Source organism: Rhinolophus sinicus, chromosome 12, assembly GCF_057876585.1.
Source record: "Rhinolophus sinicus isolate RSI-liver-muscle chromosome 12, RSI-T2T, whole genome shotgun sequence".
Taxonomy (NCBI): domain Eukaryota; kingdom Metazoa; phylum Chordata; class Mammalia; order Chiroptera; family Rhinolophidae; genus Rhinolophus; species Rhinolophus sinicus.
The window spans coordinates 44881163-44907294 of NC_142512.1; the positions used below are offsets into that span (position 1 = coordinate 44881163).

Genomic DNA, 26132 nt, shown 5'->3' on the forward strand with positions numbered 1-26132 from the left:
AGGAACCATTTTCTTTTATCAGACATTAAAGAGATTTGTAAAAATGTAAAACAACGTTATAAAATAACATTTTTATTAAAGCATTTATGTTAAAGTGTAATGAGTTTATTGTTATTTTTCAATGAATAAATTTTAAAAATATTTTCTCAGTTTTAATTTTAATTCAGAAAATATCGATATAATCCACATAAAAAACTCATGTTTTTGTTAAATGTAAAGGTACCTGAGACTAAAATGTTTCAAGAACTACAGGTCTAGACTAAGAGTATAGGCTCTATTCAATTTTTCAAATGTTTCCTTTTGCACAAATGCCACATAATGCCTTGGGATTTTACATGTGGCAAATGAAATTGAATATGTGAAACTGATCTAGGAGGAAGTATCCATGATAAAGAGTGAAAATCCAATAATGAAAAACACAAGTACTTGAAATAATCATCTAATAAAATGTTTGAGTTACTTGACAAAACACTCAAACTTCATCATTTTGGGGTATCCCACAGTTGTCCTAATATAACGGGCAGTCTGCCAAGAGCGAGCAGAAGTAAGGGGCGGGTGGATACCTGTTCTGCCTATAAGTAGCTTTTTTCACATTTTTTTATATATACAAAAATTTACATATTTGTAAGTAAAATTGTGAACAAAGACAAAAGCTCTTGCCCTCATGGAGCTTCCATTCTAGTAGAGTCAGGAGAGAACTAAAGTAAATCCTGTGATGGCTTAGTGCGGCATTGTGGGGAGCATAACAGAGGTTCTGCTTAATAATGCTAAAGGCAAACTTAAAACTTTACTTTTTGTTGATAATTGCCATTGAAAGATAATTAATTTTAGGCTGTATCCAGAATTAGGAAATTTTTGACCACCCAACAAAGGCTTATATTCTCCTTAAGAAATAAGTTTATTGTAGACATGCCATACCGTCAGAAAGAAAATCATTTAGTCAGATTCATATGGGGTTTTGTTTTATGTTTTATATTCTTAGTACAGCAAGTTATGAAAAGTGGAGCAGAGAGGTGACTTCTCCCTCTTTGGAATTGGAAGTGCTTGGCCATACATTTTTGAAAAGTTATGTAAACAGTTCTGTGTTTTTAAAAAGAACTGAACTCCTTCTAAAGGCAGAGCTCTTCCCAAAGGAAATATTAGAAATGTTTTTAAATGCCTAGAGCTAGATGAACAACTTACTCCAAAGTATATTTAGATGTTATAGGGTGGACTCTCTTCTTTAAAATACTACTTTAAAATCTGAGGCCTTTGGCATTATAGAGATTCCTTAGTCTGCATCAAGGTTGTTCAAATCTGATGTGTCTATTAAGAGTCTCTTTAGAAAGTAGGTTGGTGTTTATATTGAAAATGGGATCAGGAAAAGAAATTGACTGTACTTTTGGAATGTGTGTCATGAATGAGTGAATTCCTTTGTTCTCTCTAGTTGATTATGGCTTGTATATTTGTAGAAAATTATTTTGCATTAAAATCAAACTCACAGGATTGACTCTTGAATTCTAGACTAACTTTGAATAATTGGACCTGCAGATTGACTATCCACCATTTGAAAAAAATTTTTACAATGAGCATGAAGAGATAACCAACCTCACCCCACAGCAGCTAATAGATCTCCGGCATAAGCTCAATCTTCGGGTAAGTCAACCATTAAGCCAGATAGTCTTATATTAATGTTAATTAATCCAAGGTTAGTACTATTGGTTACCCAAACTAAAATAACCTTGAATTTCTTGTCTGATGGTCTCTGAACTGTCTTTAATAGAGCAATAATTACATCCCTTGGGCTCACGAGTCTTTTTATTATATTAGTCTCCCAACTGTTTTAGGATAGGATTGCTTTTTCTTTCATGTGATACACATGAATGCCATATGTGTTCAGTCAACTCTTACGTTGTGTTGGAACAATAAGTTATTGTGATCTTAATTGGGAAGTATTTCTACAATGAGTACAGTGTGCTGAGAACTGTGTTGGGTGGGCTAGAGGCTAGAGATGAAGGGTAGGAGTCCCCATCTTCAGGAAGAGGAGACAAGATTAACAGATGTGAACAATATGATATTTCAAAATTAAGATAAACTTGCTTCTCAAATTATGTACAGCATCCTTTTTAAAAAAATTAGAAGAAATTAACACTTTAAAAAATATAATAGTTTAAATTGTCCACCAAAAAGTTTTGGGTTGCATATTGGCCACATTGTCTAGGGTGCTGCTAGATGTTAGTTAAGAGAAACATACAGATAATAGAGTGCTATCTGCTCTGGTGTGGACAACTTTCTGACCTATGTCTTACCCTTTGCTATGTGATGTTTGAACTTCTGTTTTCTGAGAGAGGTAAATGTGTATGTGTTTACTTATCTGTTTTCCAAGAGGTACCACCCACTCCCCCAAATTAAAAGAAACACACAACTTTTTTTTTTTTTTTTTTTTTTTTAAAGATTTTATTGGGGAAGGGGAACAGGACTTTATTGGGGAACAATGGTCAAATTGTTGTCCTTTCAATCTTAGTTGTGGAGGGTTCTGTTCAGCTTCAAGTTGTTGTTCTTTCAGTCTTAGTTGTGGAGGGCGCAGCTCAGCTCCAAGTCCAGTTGCCATTGCTAGTTGCAGGGGGCAGAGCCCACCATCCCTTGCGGGAGTCGAACCGGCAACCTTGTGGTTGAGAGGACACGCTCCAACCAACTGAGCCATCCGGGAGCTCAGCGGCAGCTCAGCTCAAGGTGCCGTGTTCAATCTTAGTTGCAGGGGGCAGAGCCCACCATCCCTTGCAGGACTCGAGGAATTGAACTGGCAACCTTGTGGTTGAGAGCCCACTGGCCCATGTGGGAATCGAACCGGCAGCCTTCGGAGTTAGGAGCATGGAGCTCTAACCGCCTGAGCCACCGGGCCGGCCCCTTTTTTTTTTTTTTTTTTTTTTTTAAAGATTTTATTGGGGAAGGGGAACAGGACTTTATTGGGGAACAATGGTCAAATTGTTGTCCGAAACACACAACTTTTTAAGTGAAATCCTGATTTGAAATACCAGCATCACTAGAGAAGCATTGAAAGGTTTCTACTGTTGGAGTCAGTATGGGGGTTTTAAGCCTCTTTCTTCACCTGGGTACAGTTCAAACAGTGCATGATGGTGGCTGGACCATCGCTAACTGGGGCATTAACTCTCCAGGCATGACTGAAAATGGAGATGGTAGATAATATCTTTGTAACCAGTGGGTATACATATGTCTTATTTAGAGCACATTTGCTGCACTCTTTATTTTTATTTTTTTCTACCATCTGGTTGATAGTTATGCAAAGTGGTAAAAAAACCAAACATTAATGACTTTTGCAATTCGTTGAACAGTATTTTTTTTTTATTTCTTATGAGAAAATTAATTTTGATTAAAGAAATGTCTAAGCACTTAATCATTTTAGGACAATTATCTCTGGAATATTTATCGTGGAGTTTTTTTTTTTATATGAGGTTTTAGATCTGTTATTTTACTTTTTCAAACAGTGTGTGCTTTTGGCTGTAGACTTATGTTTTTCACTTCATACTCAAGTTAAATGCTAGAGACAGATAAGTATTGTTGAACTTCCAGTGCTGTTGATTTTGAAGTACAAGTCATTCCTGGGAGTTGTCTTTATCTCTAGGTCTCTGGTGCCGCACCTCCTAGACCGGGAAGTAGTTTTGCTCATTTTGGGTTTGATGAACAACTGATGCACCAGATTCGGAAATCTGAGTACACACAGCCCACTCCAATACAGTGCCAGGTAAGTAAAACAGAATGAAAGAAAATGAAGTAGAATGATATTCGATGACTATATTTATTTTAGAAACAAATCAAAGCAATGAAACAGTGGTTAGTGCAGAGCTGTATTGATGTGGATAGAAGGTCCAAATAGTCCCTCTGTGGTTTAGACTTTAATTCTGCTTTAACTAGGGAGGGAGGGAGGACATTTATGAAATACAAGAATATTTCTGAAACCTTAAAAATTTAAAGAACAAAAGTGAACTATTTACCATTAAAAAAGTTGCGAAAGGGGTTGGAAAATGTTTTCTATCTGATACCTGTCTTCAATCTGAAGAAAATAATTTTTAGGTCTAAACTCAATTAGAAAGATTTGTATATGGGCAAATTTAGCACTGTCAGTGATTACAATTCCTTTGTCCATGACCTGAAAATTCTCGTTATAACTGAAAGTAATACCTTCTATTTCCTATTTATAGGTGGGATTTAATTCACTCCTACACAGAAAATTAGAATTTTTGTATATGGATGAGATAGTCTGCACCTTCTCAAGGGGACAAGATTTTTAAAATTTTAGCAACCCACTTACATTATAAATTGCAATTTTTATTTCTATATTTTAAGCAAAATGAAGTCATTCATATTTTTTGAATGGTAGCTGATCCACATGAAGAGAATGATAATGTTTCTTACAAATCACAAAGGTTATGGGAATGCCAGGTATTTCTCGTTATTCCATAGCCAGTATACACGGCTCAGGATAGTTTTGTTCCAGTGGAAATGAATGTCATTGTCACTTACCTTTCTTCAGGATTTCCTTCAGAACGTCTTTAAAATGGAAAGTTGAGAGTGGATATACTCTATTTTTTTCTCTAGGGTGTGCCTGTGGCATTAAGTGGTAGAGACATGATTGGTATTGCCAAAACAGGCAGTGGAAAAACTGCAGCCTTTATCTGGCCCATGTTGATTCATATAATGGACCAGAAGGAATTGGAACCAGGTGATGGACCAATTGCCGTGATTGTGTGTCCTACTAGGGAGCTTTGCCAGCAGGTATGTGCTTTTTTTGTAGAGTGCCTTCTTTCGTATGTGAACCAGCAAGGTACCAAGTAAGCAGTCAAGTGGGTAGAATTATCAGGAAACTTCTTATTTGAGGTGAAATGCACATAAAATTTACCATTTTAACCATTTTTAAGTGTACAGGTTGGTGGCATTAAGTACATTCACACTGTTGTGCTACCAGGAAACTTGGAAAATAGTATGTTATGTATTTTCTATAACCAAATTTTCTATAACACACTTTTCTCTATTGTTTTAAGAGAAAATAATATGGGAATTGTTTGTATTGTAAGCTCCCAATGTTTTCCTCTTGGGTTAATTCATTTTGCTTGGTGGAAGGGCATTGACGGGGTCAGGAAGAGAAGTGGAAAAAAAAATGAAATAACCAAGATAAGATTTTAGATAGCCTGTTGAGATACGATAATGGTACTCTTTATTTACTTTGTGAATAAAATTATGCTTTTTGAAGTACTTTTTAGCTTTTGATTTTCTATGACATGGCATTCTGTGTGTTTTTCAGAACTCTCTTTTGGGTTGTGACAGGTATTTGTTAGTGTCACAGTTTGTTAATATGTCATTATGTCAACAACTTCGTAGATCCATGCAGAATGTAAGCGGTTTGGGAAAGCATATAATCTTCGATCAGTGGCCGTGTATGGCGGAGGGAGCATGTGGGAGCAGGCCAAGGCCCTTCAGGAAGGGGCAGAGATTGTTGTGTGTACCCCAGTAAGTATGTCTTGGGTTTAAATTTAAATGGCTTCTCAGCCTCCGTTGGTATAGAAAAAAATGCTTAGTTATTGGAAGGAATTTGCCTTAAAATGTGATAAAGCAAGGTTGAGAATACTGTAATGAGTCACAGTCTATGGCTTTGGCTTAATTTTGATTAGTTGACTAAAATAACAGTCCATTAAGATTCTGACATATATGTATATTAATAGCTACGAATTCCCCTCTGTTTCAAATAGTTTTTCTTGTGCTCTCCTAGAAAATGCATCTGTGGTGCTGAGAGCATGAAGCATCAGAAAGAGTATGGTCAGAACTGCCTAGAAGAGTGTAGTGTAAGCATGAAAACACATCAGTAAGGTTTTTAATTAGCCCATTTCAGAATGCCTCACAAAAATAGCTCTGGCCGTTTTCTCACAATTTAAATTACAATGTAAAGCATCTTACTGAGATTTCAAAACTTCTGTTCTTTTGGGCCCTGTAGTACATGAAGTCCAAGGCTGTCAGACCATCATTGTCTGTTATAGTCTGAGACTGGAGTGTTAGTACCTTTGCCAGGAGCACAATTTTAGAAAATTCTGGTAAATGCCTTTACTTATTATTCATTTTCTGGATCTCATAGGGTCGACTGATTGATCATGTGAAGAAGAAAGCTACCAATCTTCAAAGAGTCTCTTATCTTGTGTTTGATGAAGCAGATCGCATGTTTGACATGGGGTTTGGTATGCTTTGAATACCAGTTTCTTCTTTCCCTCTCCTCTTGATACTAATTTTTTCCATGTCTTTCTATACTTACCTGTTTTTTTTCCCTGCATGAGAGAAGCTAAAAATAACTCCTGGATAGGGTTAGACTTTAGAGATTTAGCTAAAATGTTAACTATTTTTAGGCGTTCTCTCAGGAAAAGTATGTTAAGCTTGATTGGGTTGAGGACATTTCAAAGTGCCTTTGTATATAGGGGAATATTATCTCTGTGCTTTATTTTTTATTCATGTGCCTTTGTGGAGGTCAAAGTCTGTTCTTAGGTAGGTGGATGTCATATCATTCAAGGTCCTTTGCTTTCCTGTCCTTGACCTACCTAGCTGTGTCAAAATTCTATCTTTATTGATTGGAATGCCACTGGACCTAGCCCAGCTGGGTGGAGGGTACCATGATTTTGAGTTTCATACTGAATGATAAGTCAAGGAGTTTCAAAATGTCCTTAATTCTTACAATCTCTCGTATGAAGACTTTTACTAAAATGACTTCTCCAGGCATCCCAAACTGTATTACAGAGTTATTAATTTTACTATTCTCCTTCTTCCAGAGTACCAGGTGCGATCCATAGCCAGTCATGTCCGTCCTGACAGACAGAGTATGTATCAAGCAGTTTTACTAAGTCACATTTGTACTCAGAATAAACACCTGTTTATTTTATAAGCACTCAGTTATGGCAGCAAAAATGATCGTGTGTGTACTGGTAAGAACCATAAAGGGTGAGATAATGGTAGTTTATCTGAGCTGCACAGGATCTTTGAGGTTATCAGATGTAACTCATTTTTATAGATGATAAAGCCAAGGCTGAGAATTAAGTGACTTGCCCCAATTTATACAATTTTATCAGTGGGTAGAGGCAATGCACAGTGCAGATCTGCTGATTTGAAGTCAAGAGACGTTTTCTGAACCATGCCGACAACCCTGTTTTAACTGATAATATATAAAAATAGAATAAGAGCAATTTTTGTTTTTTAGCGAAATGAGTTTTTTAAACTAAATTTAAAGTTCAGTTTTATTTTGAAAAACAGTATTTTGAGTGTCAGTAGGAAACTTACTGGATATTCAAAAAATAAGTCATACTGTTTCTTTAACAGAATTTACTTTACTTTTCAGCTCTCTTATTCAGTGCAACTTTTCGGAAAAAGATTGAAAAGCTGGCCAGAGATATCCTGATTGACCCTATTCGAGTGGTGCAGGGAGATATTGGAGAGGTAACCCTGGAACCCAACCTGTTATTTCTCATATTATGGAGACATGGAATTAATTTCTCACTACTGAGAGAAAGAAAAAATCTTACTGTGTATTTACAGATGAGGCAACATGTTTCAAATTTGCTTTAAAAAATACAAGGGGGGATAGATGAAAAAGATTGGTAAAGTGTTGGTAATTGTTGAAGGTGGGTGATGGGTCCATGGGAGTTGATTTGTGTTAATTTCACTTTTTTTTGGATAGTTAAAATTTTTTCATAATAAAAATTAAAAAAAAAAAAACTTTGGGAAAAATACAAAAAACAAGCTAGAAGATGAGCAGAGTGAGATAGGATGGAACTAACAAATAATTGTGGGAGGAGTCCTGCACAGCGTGGAGTGGGGTGGCTTGAAAGCTCGGTGAAAATGAGATAAGGGTTTTTTCCTCACCTGTACATATGCCCTATGGAAAATTTCTCTGAATTTTGATTTGGAATTCAATCAAGGCTGCCTTGAGAATTCCTTAAGGTTCTTGCCATGTTTATTATAGAAAATTCTGTGCAGTTAGTGTTTTGACATTGTCCATTTTTCATATTTGAATACCTTCTTTGTGCATATAGGAAATATACTAGGAACAGTGAGTGGGAGGGACAGAAAAGGAGCTTAATTTACTAGGAATAATCTGAATTGGCATATAAAAAGTATTGCAAAGTATTAGGACTTACAAATGAGTTGGTATGTGTACACATCAGGAGAGATGGGGAGAGCACCGTGATTTGAGAAGGGACATCAGTTTTGAGCTGCTCTTGACTTGCTGAAGGCAGACCCAAGGAGACGAGGGATTGTTCAGGGTTCTAGATTGAGGTAGAAAATGTGATGTCTGGTCCTTGGTCAGGTGCCCTTTGGCACAAATGTCACAATCCTCTGTTTCGTTTCTTCCTTTTCAGGCAAATGAAGATGTGACACAGATTGTGGAGATTCTCCATTCTGGGCCTACTAAATGGAACTGGCTTACCCGGCGTCTGGTAGAGTTTACCTCTTCAGGGAGTGTCCTCCTATTTGTTACTAAAAAAGCCAATGCAGAGGAGCTAGCCAATAACCTTAAGCAGGAGGGTCATAATCTTGGGCTGCTTCATGGGGACATGGATCAGAGTGAAAGAAACAAGGTCATTTCAGACTTTAAGAAAAAGGATATTCCAGTCCTGGTGGCCACAGATGTTGCAGGTAGAGTATGAATTTCCCTAATAACCTTAGGTTTCTATGCTATAAGGGGGCACTGTCTTGCTATGTAAGACCTATAATATCTGAGCGAGCTGATGGAAGGCGCTCTGCTGGCCATTCCCATGGAGCATCAGTTCAGAGCACAGTGATCACAACCACTTTTCACTTAATGTTTCTTTCTGAGAAAAAGATACCCCTGCAAAAAAAAAAGATATCCGTGCAATTGGAAGACACTTGGGAAAAAATTGTTGAGTCAGTTACATTATAAGTTATGTCCTTCTTGTATGTCTGAATATAGTAAGTATCTTATATTGATTGTTTAATTGGGCATACTTCACTAAAGATCAAAATTTGTTGAAGTATAATTTTTGGTTTTGTTCTGAGTTTTAATAGCTACTTTTAAAAATGTATTTACTTCCAGAAAGGAGTTAATTTTTCAGCTGTAAGGCACACTTGATGCTGGTTTTAATTTTTTATATATTCCTAGTGCAAGAGAGACACCATAGCAGTTTATTCATGGCAGAATATGTCCCTTACAATAGATGGCTCAGCATTATAGAAAAGGGACGTAAGTTTTGAGCTGCATTTGACTTGCTGTGGCATTTGTTCTAGAAGGATAACTTATATGCCTGTATCTCAGCTCACCAAGCCATGCATTTTGCCTAGATAAGAGGGATATTGGTTCTTAGAGGTTGAGCATTTGGGGTTACTTTTGACTCCTGATGAAGAATTAAAGAATTTGGTTGGGTTGTTTTTTATTTCAGCTCGTGGTCTGGACATTCCTTCAATTAAGACTGTCATTAACTATGATGTAGCACGAGACATTGATACCCATACTCACAGGATTGGCCGCACAGGACGAGCGGGCGAGAAGGGCGTGGCTTATACCTTGCTGACCCCCAAGGACAGCAATTTTGCTGGTGACCTTGTCCGGAATTTGGAAGGAGCCAATCAGCATGTTTCCAAGGAACTCCTAGATCTGGCAATGCAGGTGAGGAGCTGGGCACACTTCAGATTGCTCCATGTTGTGAAAGAAATTGAACAAGCCTGAGGCAGGTAACATACGTAGAAGCATGTCAAGAAAGGGGGTGGGACGGAGAGGATACTGCTTATGAGATATTGTAGGACATTAAAATTCATCTGGTCTGTCTGCTTATCCTTTCCTTTCAGTAGCATCTGCATTGAAAAGCTGTTCCGTGTGCTAAAATCTGTCCCTTAAATTTCTGCCTACTTACCACATAGCATATGTGTCAATAAATGTAATCTCAGAGATGGCTACTATTCTTACTGCCCTTTCCCTCAAATACTCTTCTCTTTGATGGGAGGCTAAAAATGTGTGCTGTCTTTCAAAAATGATGTATTTCACTATTCCTCATAGACTTAGATCTCAGACCTTTAACCACACTGATTGCCAATCCAAACTGAGGGAGGCATTCTACTGAATTAAATCTTGAGCTGTGTTAATATATGCAGTCCCCAAATTATGAGTGGGTTTGGGATACACATTCTGATAACAGATACCTACGTATTTTTCAGATTTTAGGCCAGCCCACAGCACTGCTAGCCGGTAATGCAGTTGTGTGGTCCTGTCCATGCTTCAGGCCTGGGAGTAAAGGCCCTGCAGTGCCCAAGAGTAATGTTTCCTTCCCTTTCCTGGGTACAGCGAGCCATTCCTAAACTAAATATTTGAACACGATACATTTTGTCTTTGGCATTTCCTTCATCTCTTTGTGCCTCAGACCTCCTGTGCTCTCAGACTGTGATCAGCTTCCCTGATGAGCACCTTTGCCAAACCTGCCCTGCCTCTCAAGAACTTCACTTTGATTATAAGGTGTGACCATCAGATACAGTTTTGATCTCCCCCAGAGTTGTTTGCATTCTGAAGACAGCGTGACTACATCTGATCAGTAATATTCTGTCAGTGATCAATGAAAACTTAGGCTGTACGAGTAAATAAGATTTTTAGTTATGTGGCTACCAGTTCTAGGCCTCTGCCCCTAGAGTCAATTCTAATAAATGTCACTTTACATAGTTTTTTCCCTTTCCTTCCAAACCCACTAATTCTTTAAAAGCTCCATTTTTTTTCATGTCCAATGGTATATATAGATTATTTGAAAGATAGAAAATCGTTTTCCTCGAGGAAGTTAGAAGTACCCAGGGTAAGTAATCACTTCTCTTTCTGGAGTGCCTGGAGGAAGGAGCAGTAAAGGAAGCCTTCCATAAGGATCTAAGTCTAATGACAAATGGTAGATTAAATTATAAAAAAGAAGCGAATCTGTGGTTCCCATGAACAGTTCCTTTCTTGCCATAAATACCTTGGCTAAAGATGAAGCAAAAAGTTCTTCCCTCCCACTTAGTTTGCTCTTTGATCTTGTCTTCTTCCTCTGGCCGCCTCTCCGACCCCTGGTTTAACCTTGAATTGTGTTCAATGCAGAATGCCTGGTTTCGGAAATCCCGCTTCAAAGGAGGGAAAGGCAAAAAGCTGAACATTGGTGGAGGAGGCCTAGGCTACAGGGAGCGGCCTGGCCTAGGCTCTGAGAACACGGTGAGTCCATGCTCCAGGGCTGGTCCTGAGTCCTGGGTGATATTAAGACTAGCCTCCTCTACCTCATTGAGTTCAGAACCCTGTCTAGAAGGGAGCTTGTGTTTCATCTGCTGGCTTGAGTCAATATAATGTTGGTTCTTAATGTTGTGATATTCTGTTGAAGAAGTACTTACGTGTATTTGATGGACTAGCCGTGCTCAGGAAATCAGTCTAGATTAGCAGTGGTTCTCAAACTGTGGTTCCTGGACTAGCAGCAAATGCAAACTCGTGCCCTGCGCCGACCTGGTGAATCAGAAACTCGAGGTAGTTCCCAGCAGCCTGTGTTTACAAGCCCTCCAATAGTGCCTGGAGCCTGCTGCTAGGAAGGCATTGTCACAGGTTCACTTTGTAAACTCTAGCTGTATCTTGTAACTAAACTCAGGAATGATTTCTACACTTTCTGGGAATTGCATCAAAGACCAATGAGAGCTAGCTTTCTTTTTTTTTACAAACCAGGTAACAAAAGTTCCCACTGACTGGCTTTCTTAATTGCCTGTTTCCTGTCGCTTCTGATTCCTAAGCCAAGGAAGAAAGCTGCCAGTCTACAATTCTGGAGCATTATAGTTAACTAGTGTCTCTAATAAATAAATAATTGCTCCCCACAGTACAATAATGATGACACACGTGGCACAGATGATAGTGATAGCTAATACTGAGCACTTTATACCAGGGCCGTTCTAAGCAGTCACACATATGAACTGTCTTCACAGCCACCCAATGAGAGTAAGTATAGATCGTAAACCCGTGGCACCTAAGGTTACACACTGGTAAGTGTTGGGTATGAGTGAGACTCTTAAGGATCTAGATTCAGAGCCTGAGCAGTCAGCCATGTGCTGCACTGCTTTGTACTGCTATAATTTTTACATAATTACATAAACATGTTTCTTTGTATATATAAGTAATACCATATAATCAGCTTTGGGCATAATCTAACCTCATTTCTAGTAACTTTCTAAGAATATCCCGTTCCCATTGCAGCTCTCACTCGAGTTTTCAGTATATTGAGGCCCAATCTGTGGCAGTGAGTGGGCTTTCCTGCTTTTCTTCCATCCTCATGGGTGTGTTTATTTTTTAGGATCGAGGAAATAACAACAATGTAATGAGCAACTATGAGGCCTACAAGCCCTCCACAGGAGCCATGGGAGATCGGCTGACAGCAATGAAAGCAGCTTTCCAGGTCTGAGATAACATTTAACTAAAAGTTTTCAATAGTAACTCTTGGGAAGTGCCAAGGCGGCCTAGTCTTGAGATGGTAGCTAGGTTTGTAGGTTTGGTGCTGGATTTAGAGTCTTCTCACTGCTTTCAGTTTTGATAAACTTGACCATAGCTTACCTAGAGATGCAGGTATAGAGACCAGAGAAACCCTTTTTGCTGGCTGTCTGCTTCAATCACACCCCAAGCCTGGGACGATTGTACTACAGCAGGGTTGGTGTTCCCTCGCTGCCCCAATTGCCTACAGTGTTGCTCACCTGCAAGGCTGTTACGATCTGGTTGAGCGGAATTGCCATTTTTAAGCCAAGTTTGATTCTGTACCTGTTGTGGACTGTGAGCCTGTCTTCCTTCTACACTTACCCCTCCAGTTAGCTAGCTGGCCTTCATTTGCACCTTTTACCATCTCCAGACTTTCAGTTAGGTCCCAAGATTTATTCTTTGTCAATTAATAGAGGACCAGAGAAACCATGGGATCGTGGGGCCATCAGGCTGCTTAAGGCCAGGCCAGCATGATAGCACCGTGTGTGAATGCACAAGTTTCTGCATACTTCATCATTGCCAAGCTTATACATTCAAGTTTCTTGAACTTACTGTTTTATCTATTCAGCTATTCTTGTTGTCTCTTTCAGTCCCAGTACAAGAGTCACTTTGTTGCAGCCAGCTTAAACAACCAGAAGGCTGGGAGTTCTGCTGCTGGGGCAAGTGGATGGACAAGTGCAGGGAGCTTGAATTCTGTTCCAACTAACTCAGCTCAGCAGGGCCAGAACAGTCCTGACAGCCCCATTGCCAGTGCCACCAAGGGCATCCCAGGCTTTGGCAATACTGGTAACTTCAGCAGTGCCCCGGTGACCTATCCTACTGCTGGAGCCCAGGGAGTCAACAACACAGCTTCAGGGAGTAACAGCCGAGAAGGAATTGGGGGTGGCAATGGGAAGAGAGAGAGATATACTGAGACCCGGGTTGGCAACCGTCATAGTCATGGAGAGAGTGGCAGTGGCAATCGGCATGGCGACAGCCCACGTCACGGAGATGGTGGTCGCCATGGAGATGGATACCGCTACCCAGAAAGCAGCAGCGGCGGTGGCGGCAGCCGGCATGCTGATGGTCATCGTCATGGGGAGAACAGGCATGGAGGAGGTGGAGGCCGACACGGAGAGAGCCGAGGTGCAAATGATGGTCGGAATGGTGAAAACAGGAAAGAAGGTTGTAACCGTGAGAGCAGAATGGACCCAAAGGTGGACAGCAGCAAGATGGACAAGGTGGACAGCAAGACAGATAAGACAGCTGATGGTTTCGCCGTTCCTGAGCCACCCAAGCGCAAGAAAAGTCGATGGGACAGTTAGATGGTATGTGCTGAAGTGTGAAATCGTCTTTAAATTTGAGAAAGATTTTTTTTGATAACTAGGTGTCTCAGGGCTGGGTTGGGGCCCAAGGTGTAAGGACCCCCTGCCCTTAGTGGATAGCTGGAGCTTGGAGACATTACCCCTTCATCAGAATCCTTTTTTTTGGATGCTTTCTCGGGGAAGCTGCTTTGGTCCTGGGAAGCAGTGAGCTCGAAACTTCTTTTGGCTCTGGGTGAGTTGTCATGAGGGTCAGATGAAAATACCTTGGAAGGGCCTTATAGGGTACAAAACTCACTCTAGCTTTGTATTATATGTGTATATTTTTTACTAAAATGTCACCTTATATAAACATCTACAAGTAAAGTTCTTTTTCTTAGCTATGTGGCCAGGCAGTCCTTTTAGGAGTTGGCTTCTGCAAACCCAGTCCGTTACAGTGTTAGGGATATTTGGGAAGCACTTTGGTGCTTCCGGACATTTGTAGGAAAGGGAGGTGTCTGATTTCAAGTGTGAGTTTGAAGCTCAGGTTCCCCAGCCAGGTTTGTATCCAGCCCCAAGACCAGAAGCAGCAGCCTGCCTGACCCAGAGCAGCTACCATGAAAGGGGAAAAGATGATCCTAAAAACAGAATTGCTCCAGGTCTGAAGTGTTGCTAAATTTAAAAAACAAAAACCCAACAGCTTTTAACTGTCTTCTCCTATTTCATTGTATTTTTTTTAACTTGCCACATGGTAGAAAAATCTTTTGCTGAAATGATTTTTTTTTTTTCAATCTTGTTTATAAAAGAAATATACGTACTTTGAATTTTGTGACTTTGTGAAGTTTTCTTTAAGATGTGCATTCCTTTCTGCTTGCTCTAGTAAATGTTTTACTACTGGGACCTGTGGATTGTTTGTCATTTCTACTTCCTGAGTCAGTAAACTACAATTGAGAACAGTGCAGCACAAGTTACCACTTAATGGGAACTACACTGTCAGACATCAACCATCATGGTTTTATTCAGATAATGGAAGAGGATGGGGGAAGACTTGAGAGGCCCACTTGCCCAGGAATGGACTAAAAGCCAACCCAACACTGAACTTCCCCGTGATTTAAAACAGGTATGACTTCATCTAGTCCCCGCATTCTTCATGGAAGGTTGTGGGGTCTTTTATAGCACTAACAGGACACTCGAGCAATGCATTAACAGACCTTCCTTCAGGCAGAGGATGCCCTCAGCACTCGGTACCACCATGAGTTCTAGGTACCCCTCCTCACTCTTCAACATGACTGTCATGCAAGTGAGCGTAGGGCGGGAACCTGTAGCCGCAGCGAATTGTCCCTCCTTCCCTGTCCAAACACTGCCTTCTCAGAGGCCCTGCCGGCTCGGCTCACTTCCGTCTGTTTTTTTTCTTCTGCTCCTTCCGTTGTTGTGCTCTTTGGTCCTTCTTCATCCTTGAGTCCACCACCTTGAATTGACCTCTGACTCCAGCTGGCCGGCGCACTTTGCGGCCTACACCTTTTTTGGCTACAACATAGGTGACTTGGCGTTTCTCCTTGCCAAGCCCAGCCTTCTTATAGAGGCTGTAAATGGAAAAATAGGTTAGAGGCTTTCTGCCACTCTTTTTAACCCCAGTGTACCTTTGTGGGTGACCCCCCTATTACCTTCGAAGCTGTGCCACTTTCTCTCGTTCTGAGATGTCCACCGTATTGACCACAGCTTCTGCCTTCTTCTTGGTTTGCTCCAGCTTCTTCAGCATCTGTATGAGGACCTCAGTCAGGTTGGCCTCCCCACGCCTGCCCCACCCACCCATCTCAGGCAGCCCCACTACTTACCCTCCGCTTCTTTCTGGCTTTAGCCTCAGCCACTTTCTTGATGGGCCGCGCATTGATTTCCCGCCAGCGTTTCCGGTAATGCTCCACTTCCTTCTTGTCAATAGGCAACTGTCGTATCCTGTGCTGCTTTTCCTCCTGCACAAACCACTCTGGAAGCTCCCCCTCATCCTCATTAAATGTATACCTAGGCGGAGAGGACACCAGCTCAATGGCCACTCCAGTCTTTCTAGAGAAGAAACCACCACTTACCCACCCCACCCTGGGCCACTTCTCAGGATTTTCTGACCCCCTTACCGGTTGAAGGAATTATCTATGAGGTCTCTCTTGGCCTTTTTGGAAGAGGCAATAACAGCACCTAAAGCAAGGCCTTCAGGATCCAGTATCCGATGTTTAACTAGAGGAGTCAAGTCCACACTCAATTCCCACACTGGGATTTCCACTGTCCCCTCCCATTCCACTGGGTGCAGACCCACTCTCACCTGGGTCCTCGATAGGCACTATTTCAAACCCGTCATCATCTGACTTTGGCCCACGGCTTCTCTTCTTACCGTGGTGTGGTTCCCAACTGTGGAAGAGGGGAGGACCGTGCGTAAATGCCCCACCCATTCCCCACACCACTCAGACCCACTCCTCCTCACTGCAACCCTGGTTCCTACTTAAAACTGCCTGGGGATCTTCTGGAAGTCCGGCCACCCAGGTTGTACTGCAGGCCACTCAAATGAGAACCATCAGTATTTTTAAAGCTCTTGATCTACAGCCAAGGTTGAAAACCCCAACTTATAGAAATGGTCATAACCGCTGCTTCCGCTTCATCCCATCTCCCATCAGCTGCAATCGCTCACCTCTCTTCATCCTCACTGCTGCTATCACTGTTTGAGCTGTCATCTCTTTCTTGACCCCCAGGGCTGGTGGCTCCCTCTGTCTCCAATGGAGCCTCTTCCTCCTTAGGGGCCTCCTCCTGGCACTGGGGAGGTTTTCTCTCTGTCTTCACTCTGGAAGGTGGTGAAGGTGTTGGTGGTGACGGCTGCGGCTGTCCCTTCCGCCGGCTCTCATACAACAGCTGGGCCTGACTGATCTCCAGGGCCTCGTCAGCATCATCCTCAATCCCACGGAAGCCATCCTGTGACGGGGGAGTCATCAGCCACCCTTGTCCTGGGAACGCCAATTCCCTGTCTGTCTTGGCCCCTAGCCTCATCTGACCTTTGAGAACCACAAGTTGGCTTGTTCTTCCTGCAGGACCGCCTTTTCCTCCAGTCGTACCAGCAGTGGATTCTCTTCTTCCTCCTCCTCTTTATCATCTGCTTCTGCAAATCGTACACTGTAGATTCAAGCAAAGTGGGTGAAGCGTCAGTACCCTGGAGAACTTGCCTGCCACCAACTCTGCTTCAGCACTCGAGCTGCGGGGTCGGCCCTCTGTCCTGCACACCCCAGCCCCCACCTTACCGCTTTGGGTCCTTTAGACTCCGAGGTCCTCCAACTCCTGCCAGCTCCTCTGGATCCAGGTCACTATCCAGAGATGCGTCGTCATCTTCATCCTCAACATCTGATATATAGATGTCGTCTCTTGGCAGGTCGGATGTAAACGTGTCTGCAGCACTCATATCTCCTTGTGTTACCTCCTCTAACAACTAAAGTTTGACAAACAGATCAGGGGTACTTAGAGGAACATACTGCTTTTTTCCCTGTGTCCATTGAACTATTCTCAGCAACATCAGGAAATACACTGTGGCAAATACATTATCCCCTTTTATAGACAGGGAAGTGATGGGCTGTTTTAAAACATCCCATTCTAGGCTAGGTCACTGATCCGTCCCACTCAGCTGTCTCGTCGTCAATGGTACCAGAAATAGGTTTATAGAAAAGTACCCTACGGTCTATATAGCATCAACTCTTATAATATTCTAAAACACTGGTTTTTCTTAGAAGGCACCTCGTCACCTTCTGAGAATAATACAATCTACAGGTCTAATTTGTTACCACTGAATTAAAGGCTCAGGCAGCATCTCTTTTTTAATTCCTCCCCCAAACCCTAGTAGGCAGGTAGGTTCTGTTCTCTTTTACAGATAAGAAAACCGAGGCAAAGAATGGCTAACTGGTAATCTGCTCCAGGACCCCTATGCTCTGCTGCTGCTGTACAACAAAGATGACCTGGTTTTCCAAAAGCTCACTTTGCTCGTGACACTGCTTTTGTAAGGAAAAGCAGTCTCCAGTATTCAGCAGACAGCAGCATCCTGTGGTCAAGAGCACGAAGGTGCTAACCTGGTCTCACTGTACTGGAGGATGACGTCGTTCCCCTCGCAGAAACCCTCCATCACATGTGCTGGTCACCCAGACCCCTGGCTGCATCGACTAACCTAGCTTTTTGCAAAGGCTGCTTCTTGGTTCTTCTGTTCTTACATACTACATGTTACATGCAGACACATATATAATGTTCTTAGGTTCTAGTTCTGTAAGAATAAACCTATGTCACACTCATAAATCTTCCTAATTTCCATCATGTGGTGTACAATCCTCCAAAGGTGTGGCCTTGGAGACACAAGGCTCTTGTTTCTTTCCCAGTCTCCCCTCTCCAAGTCATCTATTTATGGGTGAAGACAGCAACCATGAGCCATGATCATGCAACACACTTAAGAAAACAGACATCCAATCCCTGTCCCCCCTCCAAATACCCAAACAGATCTGTCTCATCTGTGCCAGCCCCGCCTCACCTGGTGACCCCGGATGGTACGTAAGGAGAACATGCCGGTCTCCCCCTCATCTGCGATGGAAACCCCAGGAAGATCCATCTTCAGCTCCACACGCTCCCGCTGCTTTCTCTGCTCACGCAGCAGTTTCTTTTTCTTCCTGAGGGGTGTGAGGAATTACACCTGCCCAGCTCTGAAGATTCTCCATCCATACCTTCATTCTCTTCCCCCCGCTCTCCATGCACGCAGCTCTGCGGGGATTTCCCCAAGCTCCTCCCCAGCTCCCCTCACCTCTTTAATTCTGCCACCTCCTGGGCCTTCATCTCTGCCAGGGTCCTGTTCAGCTCTTCCTCCTCTTGCTCCTCCTTGGAGGGCTGCCTCACAGCCCCAGCTGTTGACTCCTCACCTTCTTCCTCTTCCTCTCCCGAGCTGAGGCTGACAGAACAGTCCCAGGGCTTTGCTTATTTTCCCAGGCACTTCTCCCTAACACCCGGCCACCCCTACCCTGCGTTAGTTCCCTCCTCACCTGATGTCCAGTGCCTTTGCTTGCTCTTTCAGCCTCTTGGCCACATACCGCCGAAGCTTCGTCCTCCAATTCAGCAGGGACCTGCCCAGAAATACCATTACTGACCTTACTATCCCTTTGTGTTTCTGCCCGTCCTGTTCTAGGCCTACACCCCAAATTTCATGTTTGAGTCATGTAAGTCCTAGGCTCAGGTCCCCACCCCAAACCTCTAGCCCAGCACACAGCATCCTATTCCCAGAGATCCAATGTCATGGCCTTCACAGGCCTTTCCCTGCCTTTGGTGCTCCTGGTACCTATACCCACCCCCACCCCACCGCATACCTAAGCTCCTTGCGCCCCAGCACTTTGATATCCTGACAGCACACCCGTATGTCCTCAGTGGTAGCTGGATGATGGGCCAATTCTTCATCATCTAGTGAGATCTGTTTGGGAGAAGCAATAAAAGTCAAAGGAAATTTTTAGGCCATGTCTCAGGGGCTCCCTTATACCTCAAGTCTGGGGACTCACTTCACTGGCTTTGGAGAGGAAGTCAACAGGGTTGGCAGCTCGGAGGAAGTCAGTGACTGAGGTACGGTGATAGAGAGTGAGGTCACCCTCAGCATAGCCTTCAGCCTTAGGGAGGGAAATAAAGAAGGTTGAGTAGTCCCTCCTGGGGTGCCTGTCAGGACCCTCCAGACCCAATCTCCCGAGTTCTAGGACCTGAGGGTAGCCACATTCCCCAAATGCACCTTTGGTTTCTTCTTAGTCACCAACTCAGTGACAGTCTTGGCCTGGACTTCAACCTCCTTGAAGGCAAATTTGGGGTCAAAGAATTTATTGTCAACCTTGTCAGGAGCCAGGAATCCTAAGATGATAAGATACATCAGAAAGTTGCTTTGGGAGTTGGGAGACTGAGTCAAGAGAAAGAAGGAAGTGATGCTCACCCTGGCAGACTACAAAGATCTCTGCAGACTCGTGGCGAGAGGCTTGGGGCTTAGTGGCCTGGACACGGCGGAACAGCTGCTGGAAGATCCATAGTAGGGGCTGATAGTCACGGGAACGGAAAACCTTTGTGATGAAGCAGCCACCTCGGGCCAGAAAATCACAAGCCAAACGAAGAGCCATCAGTGTCAAATGGGCTGTGGGAGAGAAATGGTTAGCTGAGGACCTCTGCGGCCTGAGGACATGCCCACCTCTACCCTCATCTCCATGCCTGACTCCTGGCACCTTGTGAGTAAGCATCATGGACCCAGCTAGCCCCGACGTTGGGGGCCCCGTCATTGAGCACAACATCAACTTTCCAGGTCTTCAGCTCCTTCCTCAAGGCCTAGAGAGAGGGAAAGGGATTATGGCAACAGAAACACAGGAATGGCTACAAACGGAGTCCCCGATCAGCCATTTGTCCACCCAGTCACTTGTTGAGTGCCCAGCATGGGCCAAATAGTGCACCAAGTACAAGGGATATGACAACAAAAATGACATGTCTGTCTTCATGGAGCTTACGGCCTACTAGTAAGTCCACTGGAAAGGATTTCACTAAAATCTCTGCACTTCTTCTAATTTCAAAAAGCTCGTTCCTGACCAAGTAAAAGGTAGAGCAGACATGAGGCATATCCCGGGCTTACAGACATCATTCAGGCACTGCTCAAGCCATGGTAAACGGGAAAAATCTTGCCTTCAGAAGATTTGGGTGGGAAGAGGCACAGAACTGGATGTTTACATATAAAGGGGACCAGAAAAAAGAGATTTCCCTCACCTGCCTACAGTGTTCTGTCGTGATGTCCTCCTGGAGTGTTACCACATTGGGAAGAGGCTTGATTGGAACCAAGTCCACCCCTGAAAGAAATCAGGTCCAAGTATTCCGAAATGTTGCCTCAAGCAGGGAGAAAGGAAATGTAGAACACACTACCTCATACTCCCACCCCTAAAACACCTGGGAGAGCCACCTGTCACTCACCCACAATAAGGCTGGATACAGGCATGAACTTGGCAGCCACCTGCAACCTATAAAGCAAGAATAAAGATTAAAATACCTAGGACTGTCCCTCTACCGGTGGCAATGTGATCTGTCACCCCCAGTGTTAGGAGCCTGGCCAAGCGCAGTGGCCAGAGCATGTCCTATGTACACTTTCAAACTTTTTCTCTGCAGTGTATGTTCTGACGAGTAGAGAAATTGAGGCTGGTATTATTGTTATTACTCCCACCCCCAGTGCAACTTTTCAGTCATCCGAGGCGGGAACCCAGAAAGCTGGCTGTCAGAGGTGACAGGGGCTGGTTGTTACGCACCATCCTCCTGGCGCAGCACACAGATCCAGCAAGGCTCTGGCTTTTTGCAAGAACTGAAAGCGGCGATTCAGCTGAATCAGCTTGAAGGCAGAGCGGGAACGATAACCTGGGGGCGACAAAATACAAGTCCGCGGAGTGCTTTCCCAGAGGGATTTCTACAGACTCACCACCCACTACCCTTTCTGCGGAAGAGAAACTCATGTTTGGAAAGGGGGACGAACTCAACCAGGTCGCTCGTTCGCTAGCTCGCGGAAGGCGCGAACCCAGACTCACCAGTCTCCTTTGCCAAGTGATAGAACTTGTCCCGCCGGCTCTTCCCGACTTTACCCTTCTTGCCCATGGTGGAACGGGGTAGTGTCACTCAATCTAGGGAGAAAGGAGAAATTGGAACGTCTCTTCCCGAAGCACTAGATTCCGGCGTCCGTTCCCCACTTACCGAGGCAATCACACTGCGCTGTAGCTAGCCACACCACTCGACACCAGCCAGCGCCGCTTTCACCACTGTTGGAGCGGCACATGGAGGCACCAAACGTACTTCCGCTTCCGCTTGCGTCCCGGGCCCCGTTTTCCGCCATTTGGGGCGTGGCCACACACACACAAAAAAGCGATCTATAGATTCTGTCGCCGGCTTTTATAAGTTGGAAGGTGGGACCAAGGGAGCATATTACTTGGACCAAAACAGAGTTTCTAGAGAGCAACTCAGAAGTTCTGTGCTCTCGTCAGCCCCTTCGAAAGCTCCCGACCTCGCGTAGTCCCCTCCTATCATGGCCCCTGTTATTTGTTATCGTCTGTCGCACACCCCGCCCATTGACCCGGAACTCGTCTCTGCCGCGGTCTTCGGCCGCCAAGGCCCTGCTTCTGCGCTTGCGCGCCAAGGCGGCCGAATGCCGGCGTTCTCCGCGACAGGGGGAAGATGGCGCTTGACGGGCCAGAGCAGGTATGGCGGCGGCGGCGGCCGGGCGGGCAGCGGGGCTGGATGCGGAGCAGGCGTGATCCGAGGTGGGCCGCCGGCCGGGGAAAGAGGGTCGGGTGGGTCGGGGTTGGATGGACCAGTCTAGGATGTGTCCTGCTTGGGACCGGATCTGCTGTGTCAGCGCCGCCCGGCGGGTCGGGACAGGGCCAAGAGAGGATGACACAGTGGAAGCGGAGTGAGGAGCAGTGGGAGCGGGAGCGGGAGCGGGGCCCCCGTCCTTCCTGCTGGCTCCGCCTCTAGCAATAACACCTCGGGTCTGTATAGCGCCTAACTCGGTACAAAGCGCTTCTGTGTGTATCGTCTCTTGGTCCTCCTGCAAGTCTCGCGAAGTAGGCGGCATTCGCATTCTGCTTTTAGTTTAGTCATGAAGGAATGAAGGGTTCTGAACAATTGGAGTGAGGGTTTAGAACCCAGATCTTAAACCTCCAAGGTCCAAGCTGGAAGTGGTTTTATTCTTTGGATGGCTAGCCTGTTGTTTAATAATTACGCTGTGTCTTCAGATGGAGCTGGAAGAGGGGAAGGCAGGAAGTGGACTCCGCCAATATTATCTGTCCAAGATTGAAGAACTGCAGGTAAGGACGGACTCCAGAAGTCCGGAGAGAGCTAGAAGCGGGGAAGGATTGATGGAGATTTTTACAAATCCATATAATTCCACTGGGAGGCGCAGTGGAAGAAGTAATAGTTTGTTACCCCTTCAAGAGTCAAGCAGAAAAGGTACCCCTAGCCAAGGGCCATTTCTTTTGGAAGAAGCCTGATTGAGAGGGTATCTGATAAAAGGGACGATAGGGGCTCAGATGAGATTTATCAGAGAGGGGTTGGGACATAGTGAGAGTGTAATGGAAGACAGAATTGAGGAGTCTGGACAACGCTGATTTCATGGGACTGAATGAAAAGGAATTGGGTGACCCACTGCTCCCTGAAGAGGGAACGGGGACCATAGAAATAAGGAAAATAATATAAATTGAATGGAGGAATGCCACAGGGAATATTTTTGAATTCCAGGTGCATTTATAGGTATTATAGTTGGTTTATCATTTTTGAAATTCATTTACGTGTTATTTCATTTGTTTCTCACAACAGTCCTGAAAAGAAGCAAGGTGGGTGATGCTGTGCCCACTTGCAGTTTGTTAACAGAACTAGACCTTTTAAATGGCTTTCCTTAGCTTTATCTAGCTGTTTATTGGCAGGAGAACTAGAACTTAGGCTTCCGACTCAAGAGATCTTCCCACTCTAGCATGTTGATATGTTGTCCTGCAAGAAATTGACTACATGAGCCAGCTGTAACTTTTTTCCAATAGGATTTGTTATTCCTGGACCAGTGTTAGACAAGCAGCATTTTTTGATGGCTGCCCTAGGCTCCAGAGGGTCTCTTGGAGGGCAGGGCAGGGCCATTAGAATCATATTGGAGAATCTGAAACATGCAGGTGCCCTGTGCTCTTCCCTCACTCAGCTCATACCAGCCTCTGAAGGTCTTGGCTAAGATTTTAACCTATTTTCTGCCCTTTGTTTCTTGTCCTCCATAGCTGATTGTGAATGATAAGAGCCAAAATCTCCGGAGGCTGCAGGCACAGAGGAATGAGCTTAATGCAAAAGGTAAGGAGAGAAAGATGGGAAGGCTGCATGTGGGCAATTGGTCTGAGGTCTGACTGTTCAAATCGCGCTGAATGGGGTCTTCACATTGGCGTTTTTTTCTCCCAGTCCAAGGTGATGCTTTGCACTTACAAAGTTCACGTGCAGAGCTCTCTCCCGAGCCCCATTGTAACCACCTTGAAGACATGAGTTTTGACTTTTTTTGTGGCCTTCCCTTCAGAACTTCAAAACGGTGCTTAGTTCGTGCATATTGACTTGAATGGTGGAGGAGGGGACACCGAAGAAGCTGAGTGACCACTATGTCTGTTTCCCATCTAGTTCGTCTGCTGCGGGAAGAGCTACAGCTGCTGCAGGAGCAGGGCTCCTATGTAGGGGAAGTGGTCCGGGCCATGGATAAGAAGAAAGTGTTAGTTAAGGTAAAGGCAGCATGACTCCAGGGACCACCGCTGCATTCCTTTGTGTCCTTTGTGTGTAGCCTTGAGGACATCATTCTGCCACGTTATTCTAGGACTCGTGGATCTCCCTGGGTGAGGTTGGTGACTTGATGGCTGTCAGGGAAGGGCTTGAGCACTTGTTTCTTTAGGTACATCCTGAGGGCAAGTTTGTCGTGGACGTGGACAAGAACATTGACATCAATGATGTGAGTACAGCAAGCAGGTGAGGTGGGGACCTTGGGGTCAGCTGTCACCACACCAGATCCTGAAACGCTCTCCCCTCGCCCAGGTGACACCCAATTGCCGGGTGGCTCTAAGAAATGACAGCTACACTCTGCACAAGATCCTGCCCAACAAGGTGGACCCACTGGTGTCCCTGATGATGGTGGAGAAGGTGCCAGATTCCACTTACGAGATGATTGGCGGACTGGACAAGCAGATCAAAGAGATCAAAGAAGTCATCGAGCTGCCTGTGAAGCATCCTGAGCTCTTTGAAGCGCTGGGCATTGCGCAGCCTAAGGTGAGGAGCAGGGCTTGTGTGTGTGTGTGTGTGGGGGGGGGCACGCTGTTCTGTACACCACAGGCCAAATGGGTCCGGGAGGTACAGGGGAGCTGAAGAGGGCCTGGGACAGAGATGCTGCCAGCTGCTGAGGCCGTTGGAATACAAGCTGCAGAAGGGACCTTGGTGTTCACTGTCTGTATCCCTGAGCATCTGGCGTGGTCTAGCAGAGCAAGCACTCAGTAAATGTTGGGGATGAAATGTGGGGCTGGCTTTCTGCCCTGAGTCCTGCTGTCTGTCTCCAGGGAGTGCTGCTATATGGACCACCAGGTACTGGGAAGACACTGTTGGCCCGGGCTGTGGCTCATCATACAGACTGCACCTTTATTCGTGTCTCTGGCTCTGAATTGGTACAGAAATTCATTGGGGAAGGTAATTGTGGCTAGAAACATGAAAAGCAAGTGGAAGTGAGGGGGTGGAGGTTAGGGTAGGAAGCTCATCAACCTCCGTAACGCCAGCTTGCCCTCGACACAGGGGCAAGAATGGTGAGGGAGCTGTTTGTCATGGCACGAGAACACGCTCCATCCATCATCTTCATGGATGAAATTGACTCCATTGGCTCCTCACGGCTGGAGGGGGGTTCTGGAGGGGACAGTGAAGTGCAGCGCACAATGCTGGAGCTGCTCAACCAGCTGGATGGCTTTGAGGCCACCAAGAATATCAAGGTAAGGTGCTGCCGGCCATGGGATGAGACAGGGAAGGCCCTGGGTAAAGTGAGGAGAGGCCTGAGGAAGGACTTAGCTGATGCCACACCCTTTCTCTATTCAGGTTATCATGGCTACTAATAGGATTGATATCCTAGACTCAGCTTTGCTTCGCCCAGGGCGCATCGACAGAAAAATTGAATTTCCACCCCCTAATGAGGAGGTTTGTGATGGTCCCTGCTGGGAGTGGTTCTGGCTATGGGGTAGGTGGTGGGGCTCAGGCTTTTCCTCTCCCATCTCTAGGCTCGGTTGGACATTTTGAAGATCCATTCTCGAAAAATGAACCTGACCCGTGGGATCAACCTGAGAAAAATCGCTGAGCTCATGCCAGGAGCATCAGGGGCTGAAGTGAAGGTAATTGGAGAGCCCAAGGGAAAGGGGGCAGAGGCAGGAAGCTCTGGGTTCAAGGGCACAGCAACAGCCACTATCTTCCTTTCCCTGCTCAGGGTGTGTGTACTGAAGCTGGCATGTATGCCCTGCGGGAACGGCGAGTCCACGTCACACAGGAGGACTTTGAGATGGCAGTAGCCAAGGTATAGGCCCCCATCTTTTCTGCCTTTGCTGAGGGTGGCTCTGGAGCAGGGGAGACAGGGCCTGTGTTCACCCAGTTTGTAACTTAATTCTCTCTCTCTCTCTCTCTCTCTCTCTCTCTCTCTCTCCTCTCTCTCCAGGTCATGCAGAAGGATAGTGAGAAAAACATGTCCATCAAGAAGCTATGGAAGTGAGGTGGATGTCCCTTCTGTGGATCCCTCCAATAAAGCTCTGCAGGACAAGCTCTACAGG

The 26132-nt window shown here is 44.7% G+C and overlaps 3 protein-coding genes across 11 annotated transcripts in view; 2 read left to right on the forward strand and 1 right to left on the reverse strand.

The window, feature by feature from the left end:
- DDX42 (DEAD-box helicase 42) overlaps positions 1–18093 on the forward strand; it is a 34766-nt gene extending 16673 nt beyond the window's left edge. For 4 of the 8 annotated variants that reach the window (XM_019732892.3, XM_019732894.3, XM_074319782.2 and 1 more), the window contains 12 exons: positions 1531–1635; positions 3623–3742; positions 4597–4773; positions 5377–5505; positions 6125–6224; positions 6807–6854; positions 7370–7467; positions 8391–8667; positions 9429–9655; positions 11099–11209; positions 12324–12425; positions 13090–14679. In XM_019732892.3, the coding sequence (XP_019588451.1) occupies positions 1531–1635; positions 3623–3742; positions 4597–4773; positions 5377–5505; positions 6125–6224; positions 6807–6854; positions 7370–7467; positions 8391–8667; positions 9429–9655; positions 11099–11209; positions 12324–12425; positions 13090–13803 (2208 nt within the window). In that variant the 3' untranslated portion in view covers positions 13804–14679. Of the gene's footprint in view, positions 1–1530; positions 1636–3622; positions 3743–4596; positions 4774–5376; positions 5506–6124; positions 6225–6806; positions 6855–7369; positions 7468–8390; positions 8668–9428; positions 9656–11098; positions 11210–12323; positions 12426–13089 lie in introns of all 8 variants that reach the window. The other 4 variants (XR_012492099.2, XM_019732896.3, XM_074319783.2 and 1 more) reach the window with 4 other exon arrangements.
- On the reverse strand, positions 14773–21879 carry FTSJ3 (FtsJ RNA 2'-O-methyltransferase 3). Its single transcript, XM_019732898.3, has 21 exons — positions 21526–21879; positions 21363–21455; positions 21090–21195; positions 20761–20807; positions 20560–20639; positions 20031–20130; positions 19748–19942; positions 19553–19668; positions 19332–19436; positions 19146–19246; positions 18825–18905; positions 18590–18733; positions 18323–18458; positions 17058–17242; positions 16815–16932; positions 16457–16734; positions 16094–16179; positions 15909–16008; positions 15615–15798; positions 15444–15538; positions 14773–15362 (listed from the first exon to the last, which is right to left on the reverse strand). Exons 2-21 carry the CDS (start codon positions 21427–21429, stop codon positions 15170–15172), a joined length of 2517 nt encoding a protein of 838 aa, XP_019588457.3. The 5' UTR covers positions 21430–21455; positions 21526–21879; the 3' UTR covers positions 14773–15169.
- PSMC5 (proteasome 26S subunit, ATPase 5) lies at positions 21877–26128 on the forward strand. 2 transcript variants are annotated; one of them, XM_019732911.3, is made up of 12 exons: positions 21877–22026; positions 22563–22634; positions 23586–23655; positions 23971–24068; positions 24236–24292; positions 24376–24606; positions 24891–25017; positions 25120–25310; positions 25414–25512; positions 25593–25703; positions 25796–25882; positions 26021–26128. In XM_019732911.3, the coding sequence occupies exons 1-12, from the start codon at positions 22003–22005 to the stop codon at positions 26072–26074; spliced, it is 1221 nt and encodes a 406-aa protein (XP_019588470.1). In that variant the 5' UTR covers positions 21877–22002; the 3' UTR covers positions 26075–26128. The 2 variants fall into 2 exon arrangements, with proteins under 2 accessions (XP_019588470.1, XP_074175888.1); XM_074319787.2 differs by lacking the exon at positions 21877–22026 and adding an exon at positions 22065–22088.
- The last annotated feature ends 4 nt before the right edge of the window (positions 26129–26132 follow it).

Coding starts and splice junctions, on each gene's coding strand:
- PSMC5 (XM_019732911.3), top strand. CDS start 22,003: ATGGCGCTTGACGGGCCAGAGCAG. Junction 24,293..24,375: donor AGAACATTGACATCAATGAT/GTGAGTACAGCA, acceptor CCCCTCGCCCAG/GTGACACCCAATTGCCGGGT. Junction 25,883..26,020: donor TTGAGATGGCAGTAGCCAAG/GTATAGGCCCCC, acceptor CTCTCTCTCCAG/GTCATGCAGAAGGATAGTGA.
- FTSJ3 (XM_019732898.3), bottom strand. CDS start 21,429: ATGGGCAAGAAGGGTAAAGTCGGGAAGAGCCGGCGGGACAAGTTCTAT. Junction 20,808..21,089: donor TGTGCTGCGCCAGGAGGATG/GTGCGTAACAAC, acceptor CTTGCTTTATAG/GTTGCAGGTGGCTGCCAAGT. Junction 15,539..15,614: donor AAGCCAGAAAGAAGCGGAGG/GTAAGTAGTGGG, acceptor GTCCTCATACAG/ATGCTGAAGAAGCTGGAGCA.